The 23,730-nt window shown below is 25.8% G+C and overlaps 1 protein-coding gene and 1 long non-coding RNA gene across 4 annotated transcripts in view; both read left to right on the top strand.

Annotated features, from left to right (window-relative positions):
• The first annotated feature begins 8 nt into the window (after nucleotides 1-8).
• On the top strand, nucleotides 9-4,281 carry LOC126903518 (uncharacterized). Of its 3 annotated transcripts, none has more exons than XR_007703520.1 (4): nucleotides 9-235; nucleotides 653-696; nucleotides 2,874-3,284; nucleotides 3,351-4,281. It is a non-coding gene; the product is annotated as an uncharacterized LOC126903518 (long non-coding RNA). The 3 variants fall into 3 exon arrangements; XR_007703519.1 differs by having other exon boundaries at nucleotides 9-326; nucleotides 3,223-3,284; XR_007703518.1 differs by having other exon boundaries at nucleotides 9-326.
• Nucleotides 4,282-13,729: 9,448 nt separating this feature from the next.
• Nucleotides 13,730-23,730, top strand: part of LOC126903971 (unconventional myosin-IXb) — a 37,118-nt gene continuing 27,117 nt past the window's right edge. Inside the window, exons 1-2 of the mRNA XM_050682569.1 lie at nucleotides 13,730-13,880; nucleotides 18,057-18,234. Coding sequence (XP_050538526.1) covers nucleotides 18,057-18,234 — 178 coding nt within the window. The 5' untranslated portion in view covers nucleotides 13,730-13,880. The remainder of the gene's footprint in view (nucleotides 13,881-18,056; nucleotides 18,235-23,730) is intronic.

Genomic DNA, 23,730 nt, shown 5'->3' with positions numbered 1-23,730 from the left:
AGAATTCAAATCTAGAACTCTTGGACGTTGGCGAAAGGACTGTAGTGCAAATGATATTTCTATGGATGTTGCAACGAGTAAAGCTGGAAAGACGAGTGCCGAATGTTTTTCTTTCAAACTGCCGCTGTCCGCTGTAGTCGACACTTCGTCTAAAAAAGTGTTATTATAAGACCTAAGGCGCATAGAACATAAACGCGATTAAACGCACATTTTTTACTCATATATGGCAGTATTGGTAATCTTTATAATAATCAATTATAATTAAAGAATACATTTTTTTTGGATTTCATTTGGTTTATCACGCCTAATAAACTCGTTATGAATATGTAAGATTTTTATTGATATCCTAAATTATTTTCTAATTAAATTTATCAAAAAGTTAATTTTTACTATATAATAAAACTTGATCAGTACTATAATAAAACTTGTAGCTAATATATTTTTAATTTTTTATCTTTATATTTAATTACATATAACGATCATATGATGAGTAAAGAATATAAAATTGCAATACTATACATTTTTTGATTTTTATTATTTAAAAAATGTTCAGTATTTTGATGTAATTAAAAAATTGAAAAATTTCAAAACAATATGTTGGAAAATCTGGGGACTAAGTCAGTTTACATATGTTTCTTTTTTTATTTTGTAGGTAGATGGTAAAACTTATTAAGTCATCACTATGAAAAAAACTGCGTAAGTTACACTTTTTATTTATGTTTTTGATATATATATATATTTATATACTTAATCTTTATTTCGGAATATATATTTTTAAATATAGAATATATAATTATTTATCATTAATTTTATTAAAATTAATATTTCTAGTAATTTTACTAAAGACAACATATAAACATGGAGGCGGTTTTTCTTTTCTAAGAAAATATTCTAACATGTTATATTTTTGCGAAGGAAATTGTTTTGATATTTATTTTATAAAAACTAACTGATTCCTCTTCGCTATCGTATTCTTCAGTGTTGTCCTTAAAACTTGCCGCCCAGAAAACGTGCACTTCGTGCCGTCATAAATGTAGCCCTGCATGACATAAACGATGCTGCTGACATTTAAAAAAAATGTTTTATTAAAAATAATACATTTGATTCTTATTTACGATCAAAATTATTAAACGAATGGTCTTATAATAATTACTCAACTTTTTTCTTATTACCTATTTCACAAAAAAGTATTAAGTTTCAATAAATGTTAAGATTACTTGTGAAATCGCAATTATCAACCGTTTTGTTTTAGTTTGCTATTTTTGAAAACTATGCTAAAAATAGTTGTTTCTGGGGCCTGAAAAAAGTGAAACATTTGTTTATTTTTTATATTTCATTAGTTATATAACAAAATAATTATAGTTTGAAACTTGTTTAATTCATAGAACAAATCGATTTGTAAGAGTATTAAGCCAAAAGTTACGACCATCAAACATAAAATTAAACTCTTATAACCAAGTCATAACACATAAACGTTTTATATAGACACCAATCCTTTAGTAGCAAATTAGTGTGCAGTTCCATCAAAATGTAGGTTATATTCGTACGAAAATAAAGAGTTCAAAAATAAACTCTCTTCACATTTTTAACATGCTTAACAAAGCTGATAATAGTTTTTATCAATTTAGAGTAAGTCACTATGAAAGTGTAAGTAAACATTATGACTCTTAACTTGGTATATTTTAACTGTTTTTTCTTTGAACATCGTGACCTTGTGATTAATGACCATTACTGTTAGTAACAGTCTGTTATTGATGTTTTTCACCAAAGTAGTTTGAAGAATATGATAACTTATTCTATTAAATCAACACGAGGCTTATAATCTTAGGTAGTTATTAATTTGTAAACGCGCGTTGAAGTCACTAGAATAATCTAAATGTGATGCTACCATCGACATACAAGCTAATTAATTATCGAAAAAAAGACCTTACAAAATATCTATAAATATATTAGATGTATGAACTATACTACACGTACTTGACATTTTGTTATGAGTTTCGTCAATTTAAACGACAGTTAAATTGGGTAAACTTTTAAAATCCAGTAGACAACCAATTGATTTATAGTCTTGTTTAAGTTAGTTACACATCGTTCGGTGTTTAATGTTTATTTTATTTATATATTTACTTCTTCAGATTATTAAGTTTAAGGTTAGTTAATTAATAAAAAAGGGAAAAATTACATTTTCTATACATTAAAAATAAAAAATAATTTAACCATGTTTATATTTCATGTAATTAAGTCAATATGTAATAGTAATTTATACGAACCGTGTTATACACGCGAAATTACGTGATAAAATATTAAAAAGACCGAAACTATCACAGTTATCATGACTGTTCAAAAATTGTTGTGTAAAACTACAGTTTTAACATTATTAGGTTACTCAAGTTTTAATGGATTTATTTATCGTCTCTAACAAAACTCATTCCATTTTTTAAGACATCTGTCTAGATTCTATTAATTGTTCAAATGAAGATTTATAGTTGAAAATTAAGTTTCTTAACATAATTACACAATTACATATATATATATGAATAGATTAATTTTTATTTATGACTTACAGGCAGGTATTCATTTAAGCTATTGCATATAATTTTTTAATGTAACACTTCTAAAATGTGACTTTTGTCATTATTAAATTATTAGAAAAAAATTATTATTCATAGTATTTGGCATTAACTTTAATCATGTATGTATTGTATAGTAAATATTAAATTGGATAAAATTAAGTTGTGAAGTAAATTAAACAAATATTCTCTTTATCAATGCATAAAATCATTTTTTTTTTTTATGATTTTAGTATAATCTGAATTTATTAGATATTAGAAACATTTAAACTCAAATAATGCAATGAGTATTGGTATTTACAGCAAAACTATTGACATTGAGATGGAAACTTGTATGTGATAAATTGAAAAACGAAATATACAGAAATGTGTTCATATTGTTCGTTCAAGAATTTTAACTACTAAACGCTCACCGACAAAGAAGTATTAATTAAACAGCTTAGGTATTGAAAGGAGTAACGAGTGTTTATGGCGGGTAGAATTATTAATGGATTTCAGTTACTAGAGTTTGTCGTGAATACTTTATAGCATAACGAGCGTGAAATCTATTTTCTGTACTTTCAAAACGCATATTCCTTAAATATTTCTTCATTCAACAAATTAATGCTGTTATTCTTATCAACATATTTGTAAAAAATAAGTGTTTTTGTAGGTGACCCGATCGTAGCTATACGTGCGGTGCATCAAGCCCGAGTTAGCCATTAGCAATTACCTGTAAGCTATAATATAATTTGTATAATATAACATGTAATATTTTATAGAACCTATATTTGTGTGCAGGATTTGTTGGGCTGCATTGAAGTCTAGTGGTAACGGTTGCGAAAAAAATACATACGTTTGGTCAGCGTTAGACGATCCGACCTATGAACTCAATCAATTACTTTGGAAATGTGTGGATATCAGCACAAATTAAGAAAAAAAAGTAAACTGTAATATTATTCGCGTAAACGCATATTATGTAAATATCTCTTGAAATATTCGATGAACACTCGCTGCTATTTTATTCTCAGTTGCATAACTTTTTTGTTTTAAGGAAAATATGAATTATAATTGCCTATTTGCAACGCCTATGGGGATTTAATTTTTGTGACGAAATTAAGATACTGACCAATATACAAAAAATATATAAACCAATGATGTACGACTGCATAATTGCACAATTCCAGCGTCATAAAAATTATTAGACCATCTTTCCAGAAAACGTTCTGGTTGAGATGCAATTATTTCATAGCTAATTTAAAAGTGCACTAGTCGAGTGTAATATGTAATTAGCTATCGGCTTTAGATAATGAGTACATGAAAGTGTCGGTACACATGCTAACATAGTACATACGTGTGTCTGTACACTTATCGAGATTAACTCACACGTGGACATAACATTGTGATGCGAGAGACATTTTGTATTGATGTTTTCTTGGTAAAAATTTATTATACTAACTGCGTAGCTCCTCAGAAACATATGCCGCGGCAGTACGGCTTATATCATTTGATCGTGTCGGTTGTAGGATAAAAAATAGCATTAAAATAGGTAACCCAGCGGCTTCCACAAAGAAGAAACGTGACTATGATTGCATTACTGGAAACTGGAAAGTGTTAAAACATAATTATGACAAATTATGAATTATAAGATATTACTAAGACACCAGTAGCAAATTTTAATCAAAAAATCTCATCAAAACTATTATTTATATCTATCTTATATCATTTTAATTAAAATTGTCATGATTTAAAATGCAAATTTATCATTTTTTAATGATTTATTTATATTATAATAATAAAACATTAATTTTGTTGTATAAATTACAAACATTCTTTGATAGTTCTTATACGAAACTGATAAACTATTGTAATTGTGTGTATATCCTAAACTTAAATTTATCTACAACAATACCTATTTTTGTTTAAAATTAATCAATGCGTCGACGAGTCTACCCCTAAATAATATATTATTTATAATGAAAAATACATACAAAATTATTATTAAATATGAAAACAAACTAAATTAGTTAGTTTTCATGTTTTATAACGTAAATATCATTGAATAAATAATGAAAATAAAATTTTAATTTATTTAATTTTAATTTTAATTTATTAAGCTAAAAAAGTCAATACTCATTACTTTTTTTTATAATATTAAAAAGTAATATTGATAGCAATACAACATGCTTGTGTTAATGTAAGGGCTTTATCAAAATGGTTAGGACATATTCATACAGATCACCATTAATATTTTACGTATGACCACCAAAGCTAAAGAGTCCTCCTTTTTCAATTTGATTACTACTATTAGGTGGATACAGTTCTTACTTATAATGTAGGAGTTCATGAACTCATTTTCCAACTGAAGTTAAATTAATTTCATCGTTTATCTAATTATTACGTAGTATGATTTGCTTGACCGAGTATGGCCTATCTTACATAATAATAATAATAATTGAAATACAGCCCGATAGATAAATCAACCCATGTTATGTGTTGCGAAACAAAAATAGTTTGAAATTGATTATTTTCGAGGATTCACATTAGTATTCTAACATAATAGTATTTTATTGTGTCCTCTGCCAAGATTCTGACTAGGATTTAAACGAAAATTTGTAAAATAAATTACTAAAAAACCGTTTGTTTTAGTGTTATAATATTAATGTCCTACATTTCTCCATCGATGTAATATATTGTCCTTGCGGATATCCCACGTTGATATTCTATTGTATTCGAAAAGCATTCGCTTTTCGCACAGTCTATGCGATTTGTATTTGATTTACTTTTATTAAATTTTTGATCAGATGTAGATTTGCTCAACTCATCTGTGTGTTGAATGTGGGTATCGTGTCTAGGTTGTCTTCCCTCGGTTAGGTGGATATAGGGAACAGCTTACGAGAATGAGTTACAATATTACTAATTTGACCAGGTCTAGGTTAACTAGCCGCACACCCACAACAAATGTTCGTCCTGCGCCGAAAAAAACACTCTCTTACAAAACAGTACATTACCTCGAGGGCCCGTACTCGTAATAATAATAATATGTAACGCGGTATTGCTTACTTTGTATTTTCCTCCCATTATTTTTTTTAGTGTCACGAATATTATTATGTTTGGCGAGCGGGAAGACATCTTTATTACGACGACCGCACCCGACCGTGTGAAAACTTTATCGAGTGCTTATATTTTTACATTGCTTATATTTTTCTTCTATGAAATTCCGCCAAGATAATAATGAACGCTTGGTCGCGTGTTGGCTATAATTATTATATTATGCAGACTTTCGCGCAACTATCTAATCTGTTATTTAAACTGAAAAGTAATCATTGTAATGTGAACTAAGTAGAATTATTGGAAAAAAAAGTCGTAGATTAAATACGTGTAATCGTGTATGAAGTATTTGAGGTAACTCGTCGCAGATAAAATTATTTAACAATTTTGATTAATTGCATCGTAATATTTTATTTATTTATACGATTAAAGCATACTCAAGCAAATAATTAATATAGACTTTTTAGAAGATAATTATACTGAAGTACGTAAAATCATAACTGTGAATATTCTGCTTTTGTTTCTTGTCAACTACTTTAACAAGAGGTTAATTATTTTTTAACTAATGGTTCCAGATAAGTTTGACATGCTGGACTGTCGATATATTATAGATTCATTTTTTTCAAACTAAGAATTACATCTAATGAGTTACGTATAATGTAATATCAGTGACTTTTTATTCATGTTTATTTCAAACTATTTATGATTATTTTTTTACCAACAAAATTGTTATAATGTCCTGAGCATTCCGTGTTTGTTTATATGAGCGTTACATGATGTAAAATATTTTAGTCTTAATCATTTAGCATGTAAGTTGCGACACAGTATGTCGTACTAAGCGATTTGTCAAGTCCAGCTAAGATTAATGTTCGAACGTTAGGATTTTAAATGTCCCTGAATGCTACTGCAATTGTTTTGAAAAATGAACCCACTTTATGAAATTTTATTTATAAAGTCACTATTATTCAATGATCGTTCAATTTAAAATACAAACGCCTACCGATACGACCATAATAATACAACTGTGTCAAATGATGAATGAAAAACAATCAGCTGAAGTATAATTATTGAACTACAGTTTATGAAAGATATCTTATGATTTTATAGCGAAATGATAAGTTCTGTTCTGTGTAATTTAATTTGATTGGAATTGATTTGTAACGAATGCATATACGTCACGAAAAAATAATTGAACCATCTAATGATATCAACAAGTTCGATTTCCAGTCTAGTTTTGTTTTTATTGTAGTTGAATAAATTCTAACGACGAGGATAGTTGTTGGCAGAGAGCGTACAGTAGTGTTTTACTTTTACTCGATAACAGTAATAGTAGCGACAATGGAACAATGTTTTATAATAGAGAGAATAGAACACAGTTTCTGTAATTACAATATTTTTCTTAACAATAGTTTGTATTGTTGGAGTTATCTAACCTAAGTGCGGAAGTACCTGTCAGACTCAAGTCTCTCAAACACGCTTTTGTACATCTACTACCCCGAACACAACAAAATGGTTGATAACTCAGTTTAAAAAACACGTATTAAACTGATAAATTGACCATTGGGTGCAAGTGTACAAATTTTATCATTAGTATTCATTCAAGTAGACATGATTTTCACATTCATACGAATAAGTATGTTATTTTATTGGAGCAGGCGTAAAAATATAAGTAAATTTAAAATAGAAATTTTATGATACTAATTTTTTTTTAGGTCTTGCTCCAAATTATAAAACATTTATATTTTAAGAAAAATAAATTTTAGTTAATTCTTAAAATAGTTGCATTGTAAATATGAGTACAACTAAAGCAAAAATGCGGAAGGTGCTGAAATTAAGTTATGCTCACAAACTCTCAAGAAACATAACTACTTACCAAGGGCATTAATAACAAAAAAGCTTATTTTTTATTTTTTATTAATAAAATGTTATATTTTCATATTTTATCGGTTCATCTTATTATCATATTTTTGATTATAACAATAACCGCAAACATGTTTCAAGTTGCTTTAAAAAAAAATGTATTTATTATTTATATTTATTACCAACTACTGATAAAAAAATCCTTAATAAAATATGGAAAAGTTATTTTCATAAAAATTACAGTGAATTAAGACTGGGGTACTGATATTTAATTGGTAGTGCTCTCAGTTTAAACTAGCGGGTGTGCTAGCTAGCATTCCCGATAGTTTAGTTTTTGATAATGCAGCATTAAGTAGAGAAAGCAAAGTAAAAAATAAATTAGTTAATATATGATCATTCCAACGAATACATAACCTTCCATATTAAACCATCTACTTCAATAGCTAGATTTCATGTTCTAATAAAAAAATATATAATTTCAACATTTACAAAACATAATTGCGTTATGTTGCCTTAGGGAGTTTAACAGATGACAAGTTAGCAGACGCCTTATGAGTTATACTACATTTAGGTACTGTCAATTATTAGATAAACCTCATTTTTTCCAATATAGTATGATTCTCTCCAATACCATTTTAAAGTATTTTAAGGATAATCGTTACACAATAATTTCCAAGTATTTGTTTTTTTTTTTTTTTAAGTAATAAACAAAATAATGCGTACATAAAAAATATTTTTTACATTAAATATATGAAATATATATTGAATAAAATTAAGCATACAAATATGTTATGACATGTCTTGATGATTATGTATTATGTAGGCCAAATAATAATTGTTATGTGCGAGTTTTTAAATTATTATTAATTACTCAATTTAGATTATTTTAGATGTATTATAGATTTAAGATTCTTTTAATATGAACCACTTGATTATTGAAAAATAAATAATTAAAATTAATAATTTTGTAGGGTTTCATTTGTTTTATTGAGAACAACTGCCTGAGTGCACTTTGCTATAATGAATAATCACATTGTACGAAGTGCATGTATTGCGCATTGTGCAGGCTGGAAGTACTGGACAGTCTGTGATATAAGTGGAAAGTTTAGGCGTCACACAACAAAACTTGTCGAAAGTTTATTGTTGTCAAATCGTCTGCATTTCCGATAAATTATTGATAAACAACATCTAAAATTATTAATAAATATCAATAAATCATAGGGCAACCATTTTTACCTTCTGAATTCCTGGTACAGAAATTGCAATATTTTAATTATCCACCGTATTCTTCAATAGAATGTGGCCATTAATAAATTTTCATCATTCCGCCGCTCGGCCATTGGACATACTGTTCAATTANACCATTTTTACCTTCTGAATTCCTGGTACAGAAATTGCAATATTTTAATAGCCACCGTATTCTTCAATAGAATGTGGCCATTAATAAATTTTCATCATTCCGCCGCTCGGCCATTGGACATACTGTTCAATTATCCGTTAGCCTGTCTAGAAATACATTTAGATTGTACATCTATATCTACGTTTGGTTGTGGATGACGTCTACATGAATTGTAGACAGTAAATACATACCTTCTGAACTCCTGGTACTATTTTTCTCGATTTTAAATAGTTGAATAATTAATAATTAGTTTTAAAACTACGCCTGGCAACGGGTGCGTAACATGTCCGTTGAGTTGCTTACTCTTAGCGCCTAATTTTATATCACGGCGCGCTGTATAACGTTATAGAGTTTTAATATTTTTAGATATTTTTTCTTTCACTTTGTCAAATAATACGACTAAATTATTTTTTAGGAGCTACATAAATCGTATATTGTCATGCTCCCAGTATGTGTTGAGACAATTGGATTTGTATATTTAAAATTATTGTTCATATGTATTTAAGTAATTTTAAATATTACGTTATACATAAATTAACGTTATATATCAATTTTTTCATATATCTTAATGCTTAACTGTTAGGTTAACATTTTTAGTAGCACTATAAAAAAAAAAACTTTTAAGAATTTAAGAAACAAAGCTAAAAAAGACGATGACGCTTTTTTGTGATTTTTAGTTATCATATAAAAAAATATATGACAATTTATACACTTTAACCTTGATGCATATTATTTTTATTATATTATTGTTAATTCTTAAGAATATAATAAAATATAGTTTATAAAAATTAGTTTATCATTAGATTTGGAAACTATCTTATAATATTTATACGACATTCAAAATCAATAAAAATAATTGATAGTTGTTGATCACTAAAATTATGTTGTTACACTATGTATTAATTAAAATAAATTATCTTTTGGAGTATGAGTACGAGTGTTTTATAAGATGATGTAAATGATAGAAAAATATTTTATATGAATATATAATATGTGATTAATTATAACTTTAATATCAATATAATATAATAATTAATATTAATAAGATTACCAGCGGTCGTCTGTGACGGGTTATATAGAGTATCCTTTTGTACTAGTAGACACTGTTTGCCCTGAGTATTATATTGACTATAGATAAACCTCTATCTGATTCCTTTCAAATTCTATGTAGTTATACCCTGAAAAAATTCTGAAAAAAATTATGTTCTATGTTTTTATGAATTCTTATTATCAAAGAAAACTATAGTTGATTTTATATAATAACCAATTTTTTAATTTTTTTTTTTTGTTTGAGATTTGTAGTCTAAATAAAATAAACCTGGAAAATTAAGCTATTATTTATTAGCTTCGATGCGAAGCTGAGAAGGTATTAATTCTACCATGATGTGTTTATTTTTTTTTTTATTAATTTTTATTTTTTTTTTTGCATCTGCCACTACTTTTTCTCGGATCTCACTGGACCGTTTTTTTTTACGTCAATAGATACGTCAAAAGATCACAAATTGTATCTAGTTGAAGGCATTACCCTTCAAAATTGAAAATTTTTCCCTCATTCCCCGTAAATAGTGGATATCCCCCCAAAAATTACTATTTTTAAAATCAGTGAATTTCGACATTTTTTTTCACTTTTTTCTAAAAATTTTCATAACTTATTGAAAATTGAACAAATCAAAATAATTTTTTTTTATATTGAACTTTTTTAAGCAATTCCCTTTTATTTGATACAGTATTTTTGAAAATTTGACCCTTTACCTGCCCACAGGAGGGGATTCAAAGTGGTAATTTTTTTACAAAACTCAACATTTGAAAATGTTTTGGGAAATCTGTATCTTTTAAATATATGTTAAAATTAATTTTATTTACGTACTAGAAGTCTAAAAAAAAAAAAACTAGTACCGACGACCTATTTTCTATTTATAAATGGCAGTCGAAGTAGAACAAAATATAAAAGTTATATTTGCTTTTGGAATAATCCACCAATGTCTTAAAATTAAACTTATCTACAGATTTGTATCGAAGCGTTTCTTATGATAGTGATTATAATCACTATCAGATATCATCTATACTTGTCCCAACTATGCCATGACTCCACTGTGCCTACCGTTTTTATTTATTACTTTTATTGTAGTTAAACGTTATTTATATATGTTTTTTAAATGTTTTGGCTCAAATGTATTTTCAATTTTAATGATTAATATTGATTTTGTTATCATTTTCTCAAGTTACATGTAAATTTTGGTATATGATGGTATTGTGAGATCTTCTAATTTTTTATCAACAAAATGATACTTTGGCCCTACTTTATTTTGACTAGAGGCAACTGCCCTCATTTCCACCCCTGTCGACTTTGGCGGCACAGTATTACATGATTTAACTATTATGTAAAACAAAATTCACAATTTTAGAGACTTAACCCCATAGTCCTTCCAGTTTTTAGCCTCGATGTGAAGCTAAAAAGATATTGATTTTTCAATGGTATATTTATTTTGTGTGTCTGTCATTCATTTTTTTGAGCTCTCCTTGAACCAATTCTTTTTATTATACGTCGAAAAATGAGTAGAGTCAAATAGGAGTAGAGATAATTACGCCCATTTAAGGCCCTCTTACAAAAAAATATAGTAATAAAAAAAATATAAGTGTAAATATCTTTAGGGAAAATTTTTTCTGGTTTTAATGTCAATGCATTAATGCATTAATATTGACAAAACGAGTTTAATAAAATTGCGTCTAACAGACGTATAAAATAAAACTCATATATCTAGAAAAAAATATTAATAACATATTTTCCGTTATAATTATACCATCAATAAGAATACCAACAAAATAAAAATTTATTTTATCCATTTATAATTAATTTACATCAATAATATCAGAAAATAATAAATAAACAATTTTGAAGATTACCTCAATACTACAACAGTAACAAGTTAATTGTATAGTGTAAATGTATATTTTTTTTATACTAGGTATTGGAATATAATATTGATATTCAAATACGTGTAGTATGATATTAATTACAGCCATCAATACTACTATTATAGCCAGTATAGAATCATGGATAATTAAATTTTAGAATTATATGATTCTTTTAATAACATTTTATAAGCGTTTCCCGCAAAACTGTTTGTTAATTGCAAGCAGTGATAGCCTAGTACACTACAACTATATTGGTAATAGAATAAAATTGAGTCGTGTTAACACAGACGTGACTTGTGTGTTATGTATAATTTCAAGATAAAAATATCAGTTATGTTTTCTAAATAACGTGTAGGTAACGATGCTATTAAGTGGTAGAGATCATGTGTATGTTAATACAACCTTTGGATGAAATTCTCTCATATTTAGCATCCTACAAAATTTTTATTCCGGTTTTTTCCTTTACCTTAACTAACAGACGATTTCATCAAAAATAATAATTCATATATTTTAATATTGCATAGATATATAAAACATCAAAATAATACTAAATCAAGTATAAGATACCCGCAGAGAAAATGTCAGTGGGTGCAAAAATTATTAGAGACAGTAATTGTCTAAAAGGCTCCACACTCCCTAAAAACAATCAAACATTAGACACGATTCCAGAATTTGTTCCTAGAGAGGTAGAAATTGTTTAGTTGCCAAAAAAAACATTTTTCTTCAAAGATATTTTCTTAATTAATAACGATAATTTAACCATATAGGTTTAAATCTGCGCTTGTCATGTATGCAATTATATAGTTATAAAGTAATCACCATGGAAATTTTTCAGATATTGAAAAACAACATATGCAATGTATACGTTTACATATATATAAATGTCATAACATCAAGAAAATTTCATATTATTAATGAAGTTCAATGTATAAAATATCGAAACGGATTAATACAAAAAATAAAAGATTGTTCTTCAAATAATACACATTTAATTAGAGAGAAATGCAGACAATTATTCTTATATTATAACATACATAATTTATTATATAAATAGCATTAAGTGAAACAGATTTTGTTGTTTGCACGCTGTTTTTTATTATCCCTGAATTAGATATTAAGTAATTTTTTATTTAGTTACGATTTATTTATTAAAAGTTAGATTATATTGACTGAAAATAGGAAAGTGTAGATATTTTCTGTTACCTATAAGAAATAAATGTCATAAGCACAAAGATTAAATCTATAATTAGTTTGTAATCTAATAAAACAATGTTATTTTTTTTGGAAATTCTTTATTAACCGGATTTATGTTATTAATAAATTAGGTAAGAATTACCTAAAGTGGAGTAAGCATAAAACATTGAGTAGTTTTTATGCTTACTGTAAAATGTGATACAATTTTTATTCATCTGCACGTCTTTATAATACATCAATTAATTATAATTGTAAATTTCTAATTTCCTGTTTTGATATGGTGAGATATAATTGAGGAAGACTGCATCATGTAAGTTAATTGAAGAGAAAACAAAATAGTCTAGTCTTGATTTTTCAAAAAGAATAAATATGAAAATGTTTTAAATATGAGTGATACGGAGCATTTGTATAATGCGGTAGTCTATTAGAAAAGTATATACTAAAAAATTGCTGGGTAACACGATTTTGATGTTTTTAATAAATACTAAGTACCGGTTTTGTGTTAGTCTACTCTTCGCACGGGTGTTGGGTACGTCGGCGGATATAATTTCATACGCACGATGACAATGATTTACTAACCTAAGATCTGTATCATAGGTTTTCTCTTCTTATGTCCTTTTATGTTTACTCAAAAAATCAACAACGAACTTTTTTTCATTCTGTTTTCCGTTGAAAAGTAACAGATGGCGTAAGAGGCAGCACATCTTTTCGAACCGGTTTGCGCGCACGCCGTCGCACATTGTGCGTGGAAAGTTGACCGTTTACTTACAAAACGTGCTTCGGATGAAGTGCGCGCGAACAGCTGTTTCTCAAAGTTATCAATAAGTATAGTTAAATTTAAAACAATGAATTCTTAAGAAGACAATTGTTATTTTGATATGTGTGTTAGATGTCCTTGATTTGAATAGCAGGTAAAATAAATTAAAATTATTTTTTAACATTTTAAATACCCTTTTAATAATTATACATATATCACTTTAATACCAATTAAAGAATATATTTTTAAAGCAGTTTTTTTTATACTTTTAATATCAATTAAAAACCATAGTTTACTCAATTATTTTGTTTTTACTATTTTAACATTTGGATACCTAAAAATTTTTTTAGAGCTCTTCATAAAAGAGTTTTAATTAATTAAATTATAAAAGTTAATTGTATCTTTCAGTGTTTCTCTATTGTTTGTCATCTATTGAGTAGCTCTACTCAAAATACTTAACTAGTATGAAAGGAAGATAATTATTTTTACTTTTCTTGGTGATTTTCAAATTTATTTAACGGAAATATATTTTATAATAAACTTTTAAATATTATCAGTCATTAAAGTCTCCCGCAATTATGTAAATAGGTATTTATCGATGAGACTAAAATGATCGAAACGGTTTTTCTTCAGTTATAAATTATATGTTTAACATTAAATGTTGAGAACATTGTTATAGGTTTCCTGCGCCAGAAAACCCTCCAAGATGTATTGTACTGATAAACTATCGTGATAATTTGTAAGCGGCTTTATAGGTATTTGTTTGAATTTATTGTTATGAACGAGAAGTCATTAATAATGTCGACAGCTACGTCCGTCTTCTTTGAATACGTAAATTTTCTCTTATTTGTAAACTTTTAAGGACTAGGTGGATAAATAATTGTTACATGGGTTATCGGCAAGGGTTATCAATGCTTTATTATATTATTGCTATTGTCATTGAAGCTATTTATGAAGCCTCAAAGTCACAATTTATAAATTTCAAAAACTGGTTTGTAGTAGATTTTTACTCGAGTATATTGTGCATGTAATATTATTTTCAAATGATTGCATTTCTCGTGTTCAGCTCTTGTGATGCTTGTACACCGTGACACGATCGTCATTAGAAGATTAGTAGCTGAACAACAATGGCATCGATTATTCACAATGACATTTTAACGTTTGACCATAATCGATACAATAACATTCAGTAGTTTAGTTCGATATCATTGTCTTATTGTATTTGTAAATTGGTCGTGGTATCAAGAGCAACTGTGCAAACATAAATTTTTAATAACGTAGGAATATCAATACGGATTCTCTACATTTCTATTTTTTGTTTATTTTAATGTTACAATGTTGCCTCAAAATTCTCACGCAGAATTTTTCAGCATTTTTTAACTTAAATTATATATTCATACATTTATTGAAGATATTTTGAAAATAGTTTAAATTTTTAACGATAAATAAAATGTTTACTTCAAATATTTAACTAATCTACAGAATGAATTATTTCAAAAGAATATCACGTTCGACTTCATATTATTTTTGTAATATTTTAATAAATAATAATAATTAATTAATCCTATCAAAATACTATTTTGATAGAAATAATCAATCATCTGTTTTTTTTGATATAATGACAAATAGAAAAACTGGATTGTGCCATTCATTTATAGTATTTAATTTTAAACTGTTACAGAAAATTCATGAGACAAATTGATCTAATTTTAATTAAACACATTTTAAGAACAAATATATAGCAACCATTTTATTTATTTATTTTTTTTTGCTTAAACACACTTATATGCATTTGGCACATAAAGTTTTTTAATAGTGTAATTTAAAAAAACAATTTTACATTTTTATAATTAATTACTAATCTAATTTAAGAACAAAAATTTGACTAATTCAATTTTTTTTTTTTTAATTTTCTAAAATTAATACTATTTCTGTAGAATCAACACGAAAATTTTTAATTTTATTAAACACAATAAAAAACGTTTTTCATAAATTCCTGGCGGGCTTATGTTGTTATTTTATTTTAAAGGTTAAAATGTCAAATCGATTAATTTTGGACATAACTGAAACATTAATTCAAAATATGAACAATCATTAAAAGATACCCATTATAACTACACAGCGTGAAGACAAACTAAACGTAGTTCGACAATCATCAGATAATCTTTCAGATTTAAAGATTATTTAATATTTTAATCAAAATAAACATTTTCCTAAGAACAATTATTAACTTAAATTAGTTTAATTGTTACAAAAGAATAAAATAATTTCCGAAAAATTTTATGCAAGTGAAGATTTTTTTAGAGTAATTAAGTTATTGATTTTCTTATAAGATAATTTAAAAAAAAAAAAACCCAGCACAGGGGGGTCGCGGCACAGTTGTGACGTGGTATAGTTGGATCAAGTATAATGATATCTGACAGTGATTAAAATCACTATCAAAAATAAACGCTTCGATGCAAATCTTTAGATAGTGTTTAATTTTAAAAAAATTGGTGTTTTATTCCAAAAGCTACTTGATCTGCTGGTTCCTTATTAATATCTCGATTAAGATAAAGTATGTCGAATGAAAAAGGGTTTATTAAAAAATATTATTTCTCATAAAAAAATTGTGTGGATCCATAAACTTTTCAATAAGTTATAGCATTATAAAGTTAAATATAATATAAATAATAAAATCGAGAATTTTCACACGAAAATAGCATTCGGTAGCCATTTTCGCCGTGAAGACAAGTCCAGAGGTCAAATTTTTTTTTTTCAAATTAAAGTATATTACATTAGCTTTAATTTAAGATATATATAAAAGTGTCAGACCTTCCGGAACATTTTCAAAAGTTAAGTTGAAAAAGTTAATTTTTTGTGAAAAAGTTTTCATTTTAAATCCCCCCCTGTGGGCAGAAAAAAGGTCAAATTTACAAAAAAAATATACTAAATGAGATAGGTAAAGACATCAAGCATCGATAAAAAAAAAATTATATTCATATGTTCATTTTTGAAAAAGTTACGGCAGTTTTTAGTAAAAAAAATTGAAAAAATTTTGAAAATTAGCGATTTTTAAATTTGTAATTTTTTTGGAGGTTTCCCCCATTTACGGGGAACGAGGGAAATTTTTTCAATTTTGAAGGGTAATGTCTTCGACTAGATACGATTTGTGATCTTTTGACGTATCGTTGAAAGAAATCCGTTCGGTGAGAGCTGAGAAAAAGTGGTAACAGACACAAAAAAAAAAAAAAACACATCATAGTAAAACCAATACCTTCTCAGCTTCGCATCGAAGCTAAAACATTGTTATATTAACTAAATAAATAAATTAAACGAACAAATAATTAATCAAAGAACTAAATTTAAAAAACGCAATAAAAAATGATTCAACATAACTAATATTTTTATCAAATTCTAAAATAATTAACATTAATACTTGTAAAATTCTTATAGGTAGGTATAACAATAAATATTTATGATTATTATTATGTGCGTGTATCTGCCCACTTTTGTTACCCATGCAAGGTATAATATCCTGGTGACGTTTACATAGGTATAGTCGATTAATGTATAAGTTGACACATAAAAATTATTATTTATATAAAATATATTCAAATATGATAATTAAAAAAAAAAATTGCTTATTTAATATGATACTGTTTTGAATAGAATGAGCATACCCAGCCCTATTTACTGATAATTGACATTACGCAACATATTATAGGACTTAGTAAACACCTACATGATTGTTAAATTAAGTGCAAATGTCCAAATATTTTTGTATATTTTGCATATTTATTTACTCCTACTAGTAGACTTAAGATACTATACTAAGATTTATTAGTAAATTTTATTATCATACAAAAATATTAACTTTCATTTAGTACCATTAGACCTTGAAAATTAGCCAAATAAAATAACAAAATTAAAAACTGCCAAAGTTTCTTGGATAAGCCAAATAGACACGGGGTACTTGCGGCAGGTGAAATCTCTCGTGTCCATCGAGACAGAACGTTGTCGAACGTGACTCGGGCCGTACCGGTTTTTTGATTTTTCATTTACTGAGACTAAAGCCTGTTATTAAAAAATTAAATAACGTGCTGTACAAAATATATTTATCTGTGTGAGTCTAAAAAAATCGTTGTTTGAGCACATCATCTACAATGGGTGTAACCTATTAACCCTTACCCTATCGAAAACTCGCGCACGCATCTATTCTCATAATTCTGTTGAGTTAATCTAACCAGTTTCCATCCGCATTAGTTTTGCATTATTCCTGTGATGTTATGGAAATGCAATGCAATGTTTTTTTATTATTTGATTTATAAATTATGCACATTATCTACAGATGTCACCTTGTACCTTGAGAGGATTTGAAACGACGCTCTTAGCCGACCAAACTTACGAAGACCGTGATGAGAAACCTCTAACTATTCAAAGGGACGTTTCTACTCTGTGTCAACACTTTTTAGCGGCTTACAACATTCGACCGGATTTTTTTTGTAAATTCCAAGGAAGAAATCGCTGTGAGTAAATTATTTAGTAATTATAATTGCATATAAGCTACATATCGAATTATCTATATTAGAGTGTTATTTACTGACTATCACAACGGATCGAGCTATTGTGGCTTAGTAATGTCATTTACGATTAGTAAAGACAAAATATATTATTAGACAGGTTTCATTTTCTTTATCGAATTCTATAAAGAATGAAATATGTTTCACTAAAATTTACATGGTATTAAGCAAAATATTATCACAACATTATTTATTACCAAAATTACAGTTCTAAATAAGTTAAAAATAATAATTATAATTGAAAACGTTTTCTAAAACAAAATATTAATTATTAAGTTGTAAAAAAAATATTTTTTTAATAATTAGAATTTAAAATTAATCACTTCCTTGAGAAATATTATAGATATGATTTTGAAAGAATTTAAATAAAAAGAAATAAGTATACATTTTACGAAAATAAGTTTTTTTGCACTTTAGATAATATCTTGAATTCCTTTTAATTATAGACTTAAATACCACTGCATTTTATGGAAAAGATAAATTATATAAATAATTATTGACGTCCTAAAAAAAATACTTATTTTAGTTTCGTTGCGATACTGAGAAGGTATTTTACTATGATGTGTTTCTTTTTGTGTTTGTTACCACTTTTTCTAAGCATACGCCGAACTAATTTCTTTCAACGATACGTCAAAAGATCACAAATTGTATCTAGTCAAAAACATTACCCTCGAAAATTGAAAAATTTCCCTCGTTTTACTTAAATGGAAAAAATCTCCAAAAAGTTACAAATTTATAAAAATCGGTTAGTTTATTTTCATAGATAAATTAGGTATTTACCTATCTTTTTATAAATTTATGCATAAATTAAAGTGTATGTAATATACTTGAATATGAAAAAAAAAAATTACGAACTTTATTTTGTTTTTATGTTGAAAATGGCTACAATAATCAAAAATATGCTATTTTTGTGTTGAAATACTTAAATTTATTTTATTTTAAAATTCCTTACAATTAGAGTACACTGATTTTCATTAATATTATAAATCTAATTGACATTGCATAGAAAGTTAAACTTCCTTAATTTTTTTTACTTCTTTAAAGTCAAGTAAAATAAATTTGAAATTTGAACTAGCTTAAAATTGCTTTATCCACCCAAAAAATGTGACGTACGTTTCCCGAGTCGGTTGGTTTTATACACTTGTCTATTTCATGTTTGAGGTATATTAGTAACGTAGTAGTACGTAAGTTTGAACCCCAAAAAATGTTCAACTCATTTGATTTTTATCTCATTGAGATTCAATAACTTCAATGAATATCAAGGACTCTATCACTATAGTTTCCCCTCGTGAGTAAAAATATATTATTCATATTAAAATTATTTTAATGTGTTTTTTTTTTGTGGTTATTATTTATTTTCTCAGCTCTCATTTGACCAATTTTTTTAACGAAACATTAAATGATCACAACTAGTATCTAGTTAAAGATATTATCCTGAAAAATTGAAGAAATAAAATCCTCTTTAACAATTAAAAAGTTGCTTAACCAGCTTTCTCCATAAAAACAATTAAAATCATTAATTTCTAATATTTTTAAACCGTAAAAATTACAATATTAAATAATAAAATAATAATTTCATACTATATTTAATTGCTCTAATAAAAATTTATTCATAAATTATATTTTTAAATCTAAGAACTACATATCAGAATATAATTAAGGAAATAGAAGTTGATATTGCTTTTGTAATTATGGACCAATTTCTTAGAATTAATTCTAATCTACAGATTTTTATATAAGCTTATCTTATGGTAGCAATTTTAATCACTGTCAGATATCGTAGTTGGGACACTTGTCCCAACTATTTTACGTCCATACTGTCTCACGAGCCCACTGTGTTTGTTTTTTGTATGAAAACGTAGAATGAAACTTATTTCCCTATAATAATAACAAATGTTTTCCTAAGATCTTTTATTGTTGTTTTTAACCATATTTGTTTAAACCATATTTATTTATACAGAATAACTTCACAACTATTTTAATATTTTAAGTCGTGAATAAACTGTCTCATTACAATATTTCTCTATAATGATAAACTATAATAGCTTTACAATAAAATTTTGGTTAAAAATCATTGTTAGTGAACTAAATGAGCTACTAAGCATCATATATAAGCCACTGCTAATGTTAAACAAAAATTTTATAGTTCCACCGGATATATTTTCTTATTTTAAAATATTCTAGGGTTAATTAATTTGGATCAAATTTTTTTTTTTATAAATTAGCTACTCTTTAATCTACTTCTTTTTATTTGAGTGTATTTGTTTTTAATTCCCAAAAACAAAAAAAAGGAATTGTTAGAATTTTGAAACTATCAGTGTAAAAGTGTATTCTTGAGACAATAATACAAACATACTTAGGCTATGCATTTTTGACATGATAATATCTAATATTTTAAAAGCAGCTTTTAACAATTCCTCTTAATATTTCTTAAACAAAAATTAAATAATCATTTATGCATAAATCTACATATGTAAGTCCATACACTCCATCGATCATTATAGTACGTGAAATTATAAATAAAACTATTACAACATGTAAAGTTTTATCTATAAATTATTATCTACAAAAAGCTTCTCATTCTTTGCTAAGTGTTGACAAAAATTTTTTTTTACTTTTACAAGAGGTAAAAAAAATCATTTTAAATATACTTATAACATTTATTTAATGTATTTATGCAATAAAATAGAATCATTTTTTAAAATTGTAAATTTATTCTTAATAATTAAAAAAACTTGTTCATTCAGAATAAATATAGACAGTCGTCACGATACGTCGAAAAGAATCTTTGACAATTACTAAAATAAAATTTTTTATTCCCATAGAGTTTGATGTTCGCTCTAAAAAAATGTTCATATTTCTTCAATTTGTCTAATATAAATGAAATAGTTTATATCCAGAGCATTAAAATACCATAGTAATAACCAAAAGAAACGTTAAATTAAATTATTCAATATATATAATCAAAATATAAATTCATAGTCTAAAAATTTAATTTTAACGGTTGAACTATAAGTATTTTTTAATTTGGTATAACAACCTAATCATCAATTTAAACACTTAAAAAAAATTTATCATACTTCATTTTAAGTTTTCAAAATAATGATGTAAGAATAAAAAATGCTGTTGGTATTGAATACGCGTGTATATATTTATCATTTTTTTATATAAAACATGTAAAGTTATGTTGTAAGCACTTTTATAGTCAGTTAAAATACTCAATAATATAAATGATATATAATTTTTAATAAATATAAATAAAATGAATAATTAGATGGAGCTTTTGATAACGTGATAAGTTTATATACCAACATTTATTTTAATAAAAAATTCCAAAAGTAAACTATATTAAAATATAATTAAATGTATATACAGTCAGTTCTATTGTCTAGTAAACAACATTACTAATAGTAGTTCAATCAACTTCTTAATTTTTCGTCTAAAATAAAGTATAACTTAATTCGTGTATATTCAATAAAAATACTTTGGCCATCAAAAAATATTAAGATATTAATATTAAAATATTAAGAAGCCATAATGATGCAAAATAAAAATAATAAGAAGCCAAAATAATTCATAAATAAAAATATAAGGACACCATAAAAATGCAAAAAATAATATTATTAAGAAACCATAAAAATGTAAAAGTAAAAATATTAAGAAGCCATAATAATTCAAAATATAAAAATATTAAGAAACCATTATATTAAAAAGCAATAATATTGCAAAAATAAAGTTATGAACCCAAAGAAACGCAAAAATTATGATGAAGCTATAAAATTATGAATATCGATTTTGTTTTGTATCATATAAATATGATTTGGGATTAAATTTCTAAGAAAATTTCAGGGATTTTTTAGATGCAAATTTTGTTTTGAATTATTCAAAATCATAATATTTTTACTGAAAATATTACTAAATGTATAATAATAGAAAAATCCGTTTAACTAAACAAAATATCTCTGCTATTATCGTAATGTAGATGATTTATTTTGTGCTGTATGAATGCTATCAGTAGCACAACTAGTGAGTAATTAAAAGATTGTTGCCCCTACCCCGAAATTAATTTCTGGTACGGAACTTTATATTACATATATTATTTTATGTGTTTATGTATTTTTATTTTGTATAATTGCATGCAATTCAGTTTGTTAGTTCAATTCTGGTTAAATAGCTAATAATAAACAATACAATTTTATTTTTTGATATTAGTATTCAATTTATTATGTGTCTTGTTTAGTTATCAATTGATCTAGAATTTTTATATATTTGTAATTTAGTAAAATTAATTACTATTAAAACGGTATATTGTGGAGGTTACAATGTAAATAATGCATAATACTTATAAATTGTACTCTCAACATTTTATTGTAATACAGAAATTAAGAAGTATTGACTAAAATAACAATTACTAATTTTAAGCTACAGCACGATTTCACATGATTTTATAAAAAATTCTCTATATTATATTTATTTATTTTATTTTCACACTTCAATAAAATACTTCTCGTAAATTCTTTTCCTTACTAAAACTGTTAAATAAACATTTAAATTCAATCTTGAAATAATTATGATTTTATAAATAATGTATCTATATGTATAATACCATAAACACCCATTTTTTCTTGATAAAATGTGTTAAGTATATGATATATTGAAACGCCGTTTATCATGTAAAACGCATCACAACATACATAATGTAACTATTAAAATATGTTCACAGATAGCGCTAAACAACTAATAAGATATTTTTCATTTACATTCATGTATTTTATAGGAACTTACACTTATCCCCATATTATTAATATAAATAATATTACATTACAAATCTTATACATCAAAATTCCTGAATTTGTTTAATTCTTTCTTTTTTTATATAGATTAAAATAGTAATAAAAAAAAGTTAAATACGCTAAAAAATGTTTGCTTTACTTAAACATTAAATTTAATAATACTCCATTTATATTAAAACTAATAAGCAATGTTTAAAAGTATTATTAAAAAAAACAATTTTAATAAAATGTTAGTTAAATAATTTTTCAATGAAAATAGAGCAGTTCAAAATTGTAGTATTAATTAATAAATTATAACGTATTTAACTTCATTATTTAAAGGTTTCTACTTTAGTAAAAGTAATAATTAACTAAAATCTTTCAAAATTGAAAAAAATTATTCTACTAAATTTTATGGTGTCATATTAAAATTAGAAATAGTTGTATTGCTTATTCAACTTAGTTGTTATTAATCATATAAAACTTCATGAGATATAAAGGTTATTTACTAAATGTTAAAATATGACCTTAGATGACTTTATTAGGATAGATGTATATATCTAATACGAAATATTAACTTTACAAAGTAATATTATGCCTTAGTTAGGAATGATTATGCTCTTGATATTATTAAAGTAAAAAACTACCTTTAATCTTACAATGCGCCTTG

Source organism: Daktulosphaira vitifoliae, unplaced genomic scaffold (genome assembly GCF_025091365.1).
Source record: "Daktulosphaira vitifoliae isolate Bord-2020 unplaced genomic scaffold, ASM2509136v1 Scaffold_4, whole genome shotgun sequence".
Classification (NCBI taxonomy): Eukaryota; Metazoa; Arthropoda; class Insecta; order Hemiptera; family Phylloxeridae; genus Daktulosphaira; species Daktulosphaira vitifoliae.
The sequence above is the reverse complement of the archived record's forward strand: the minus strand, read 5'-3'. Positions and strand labels throughout refer to the sequence as shown.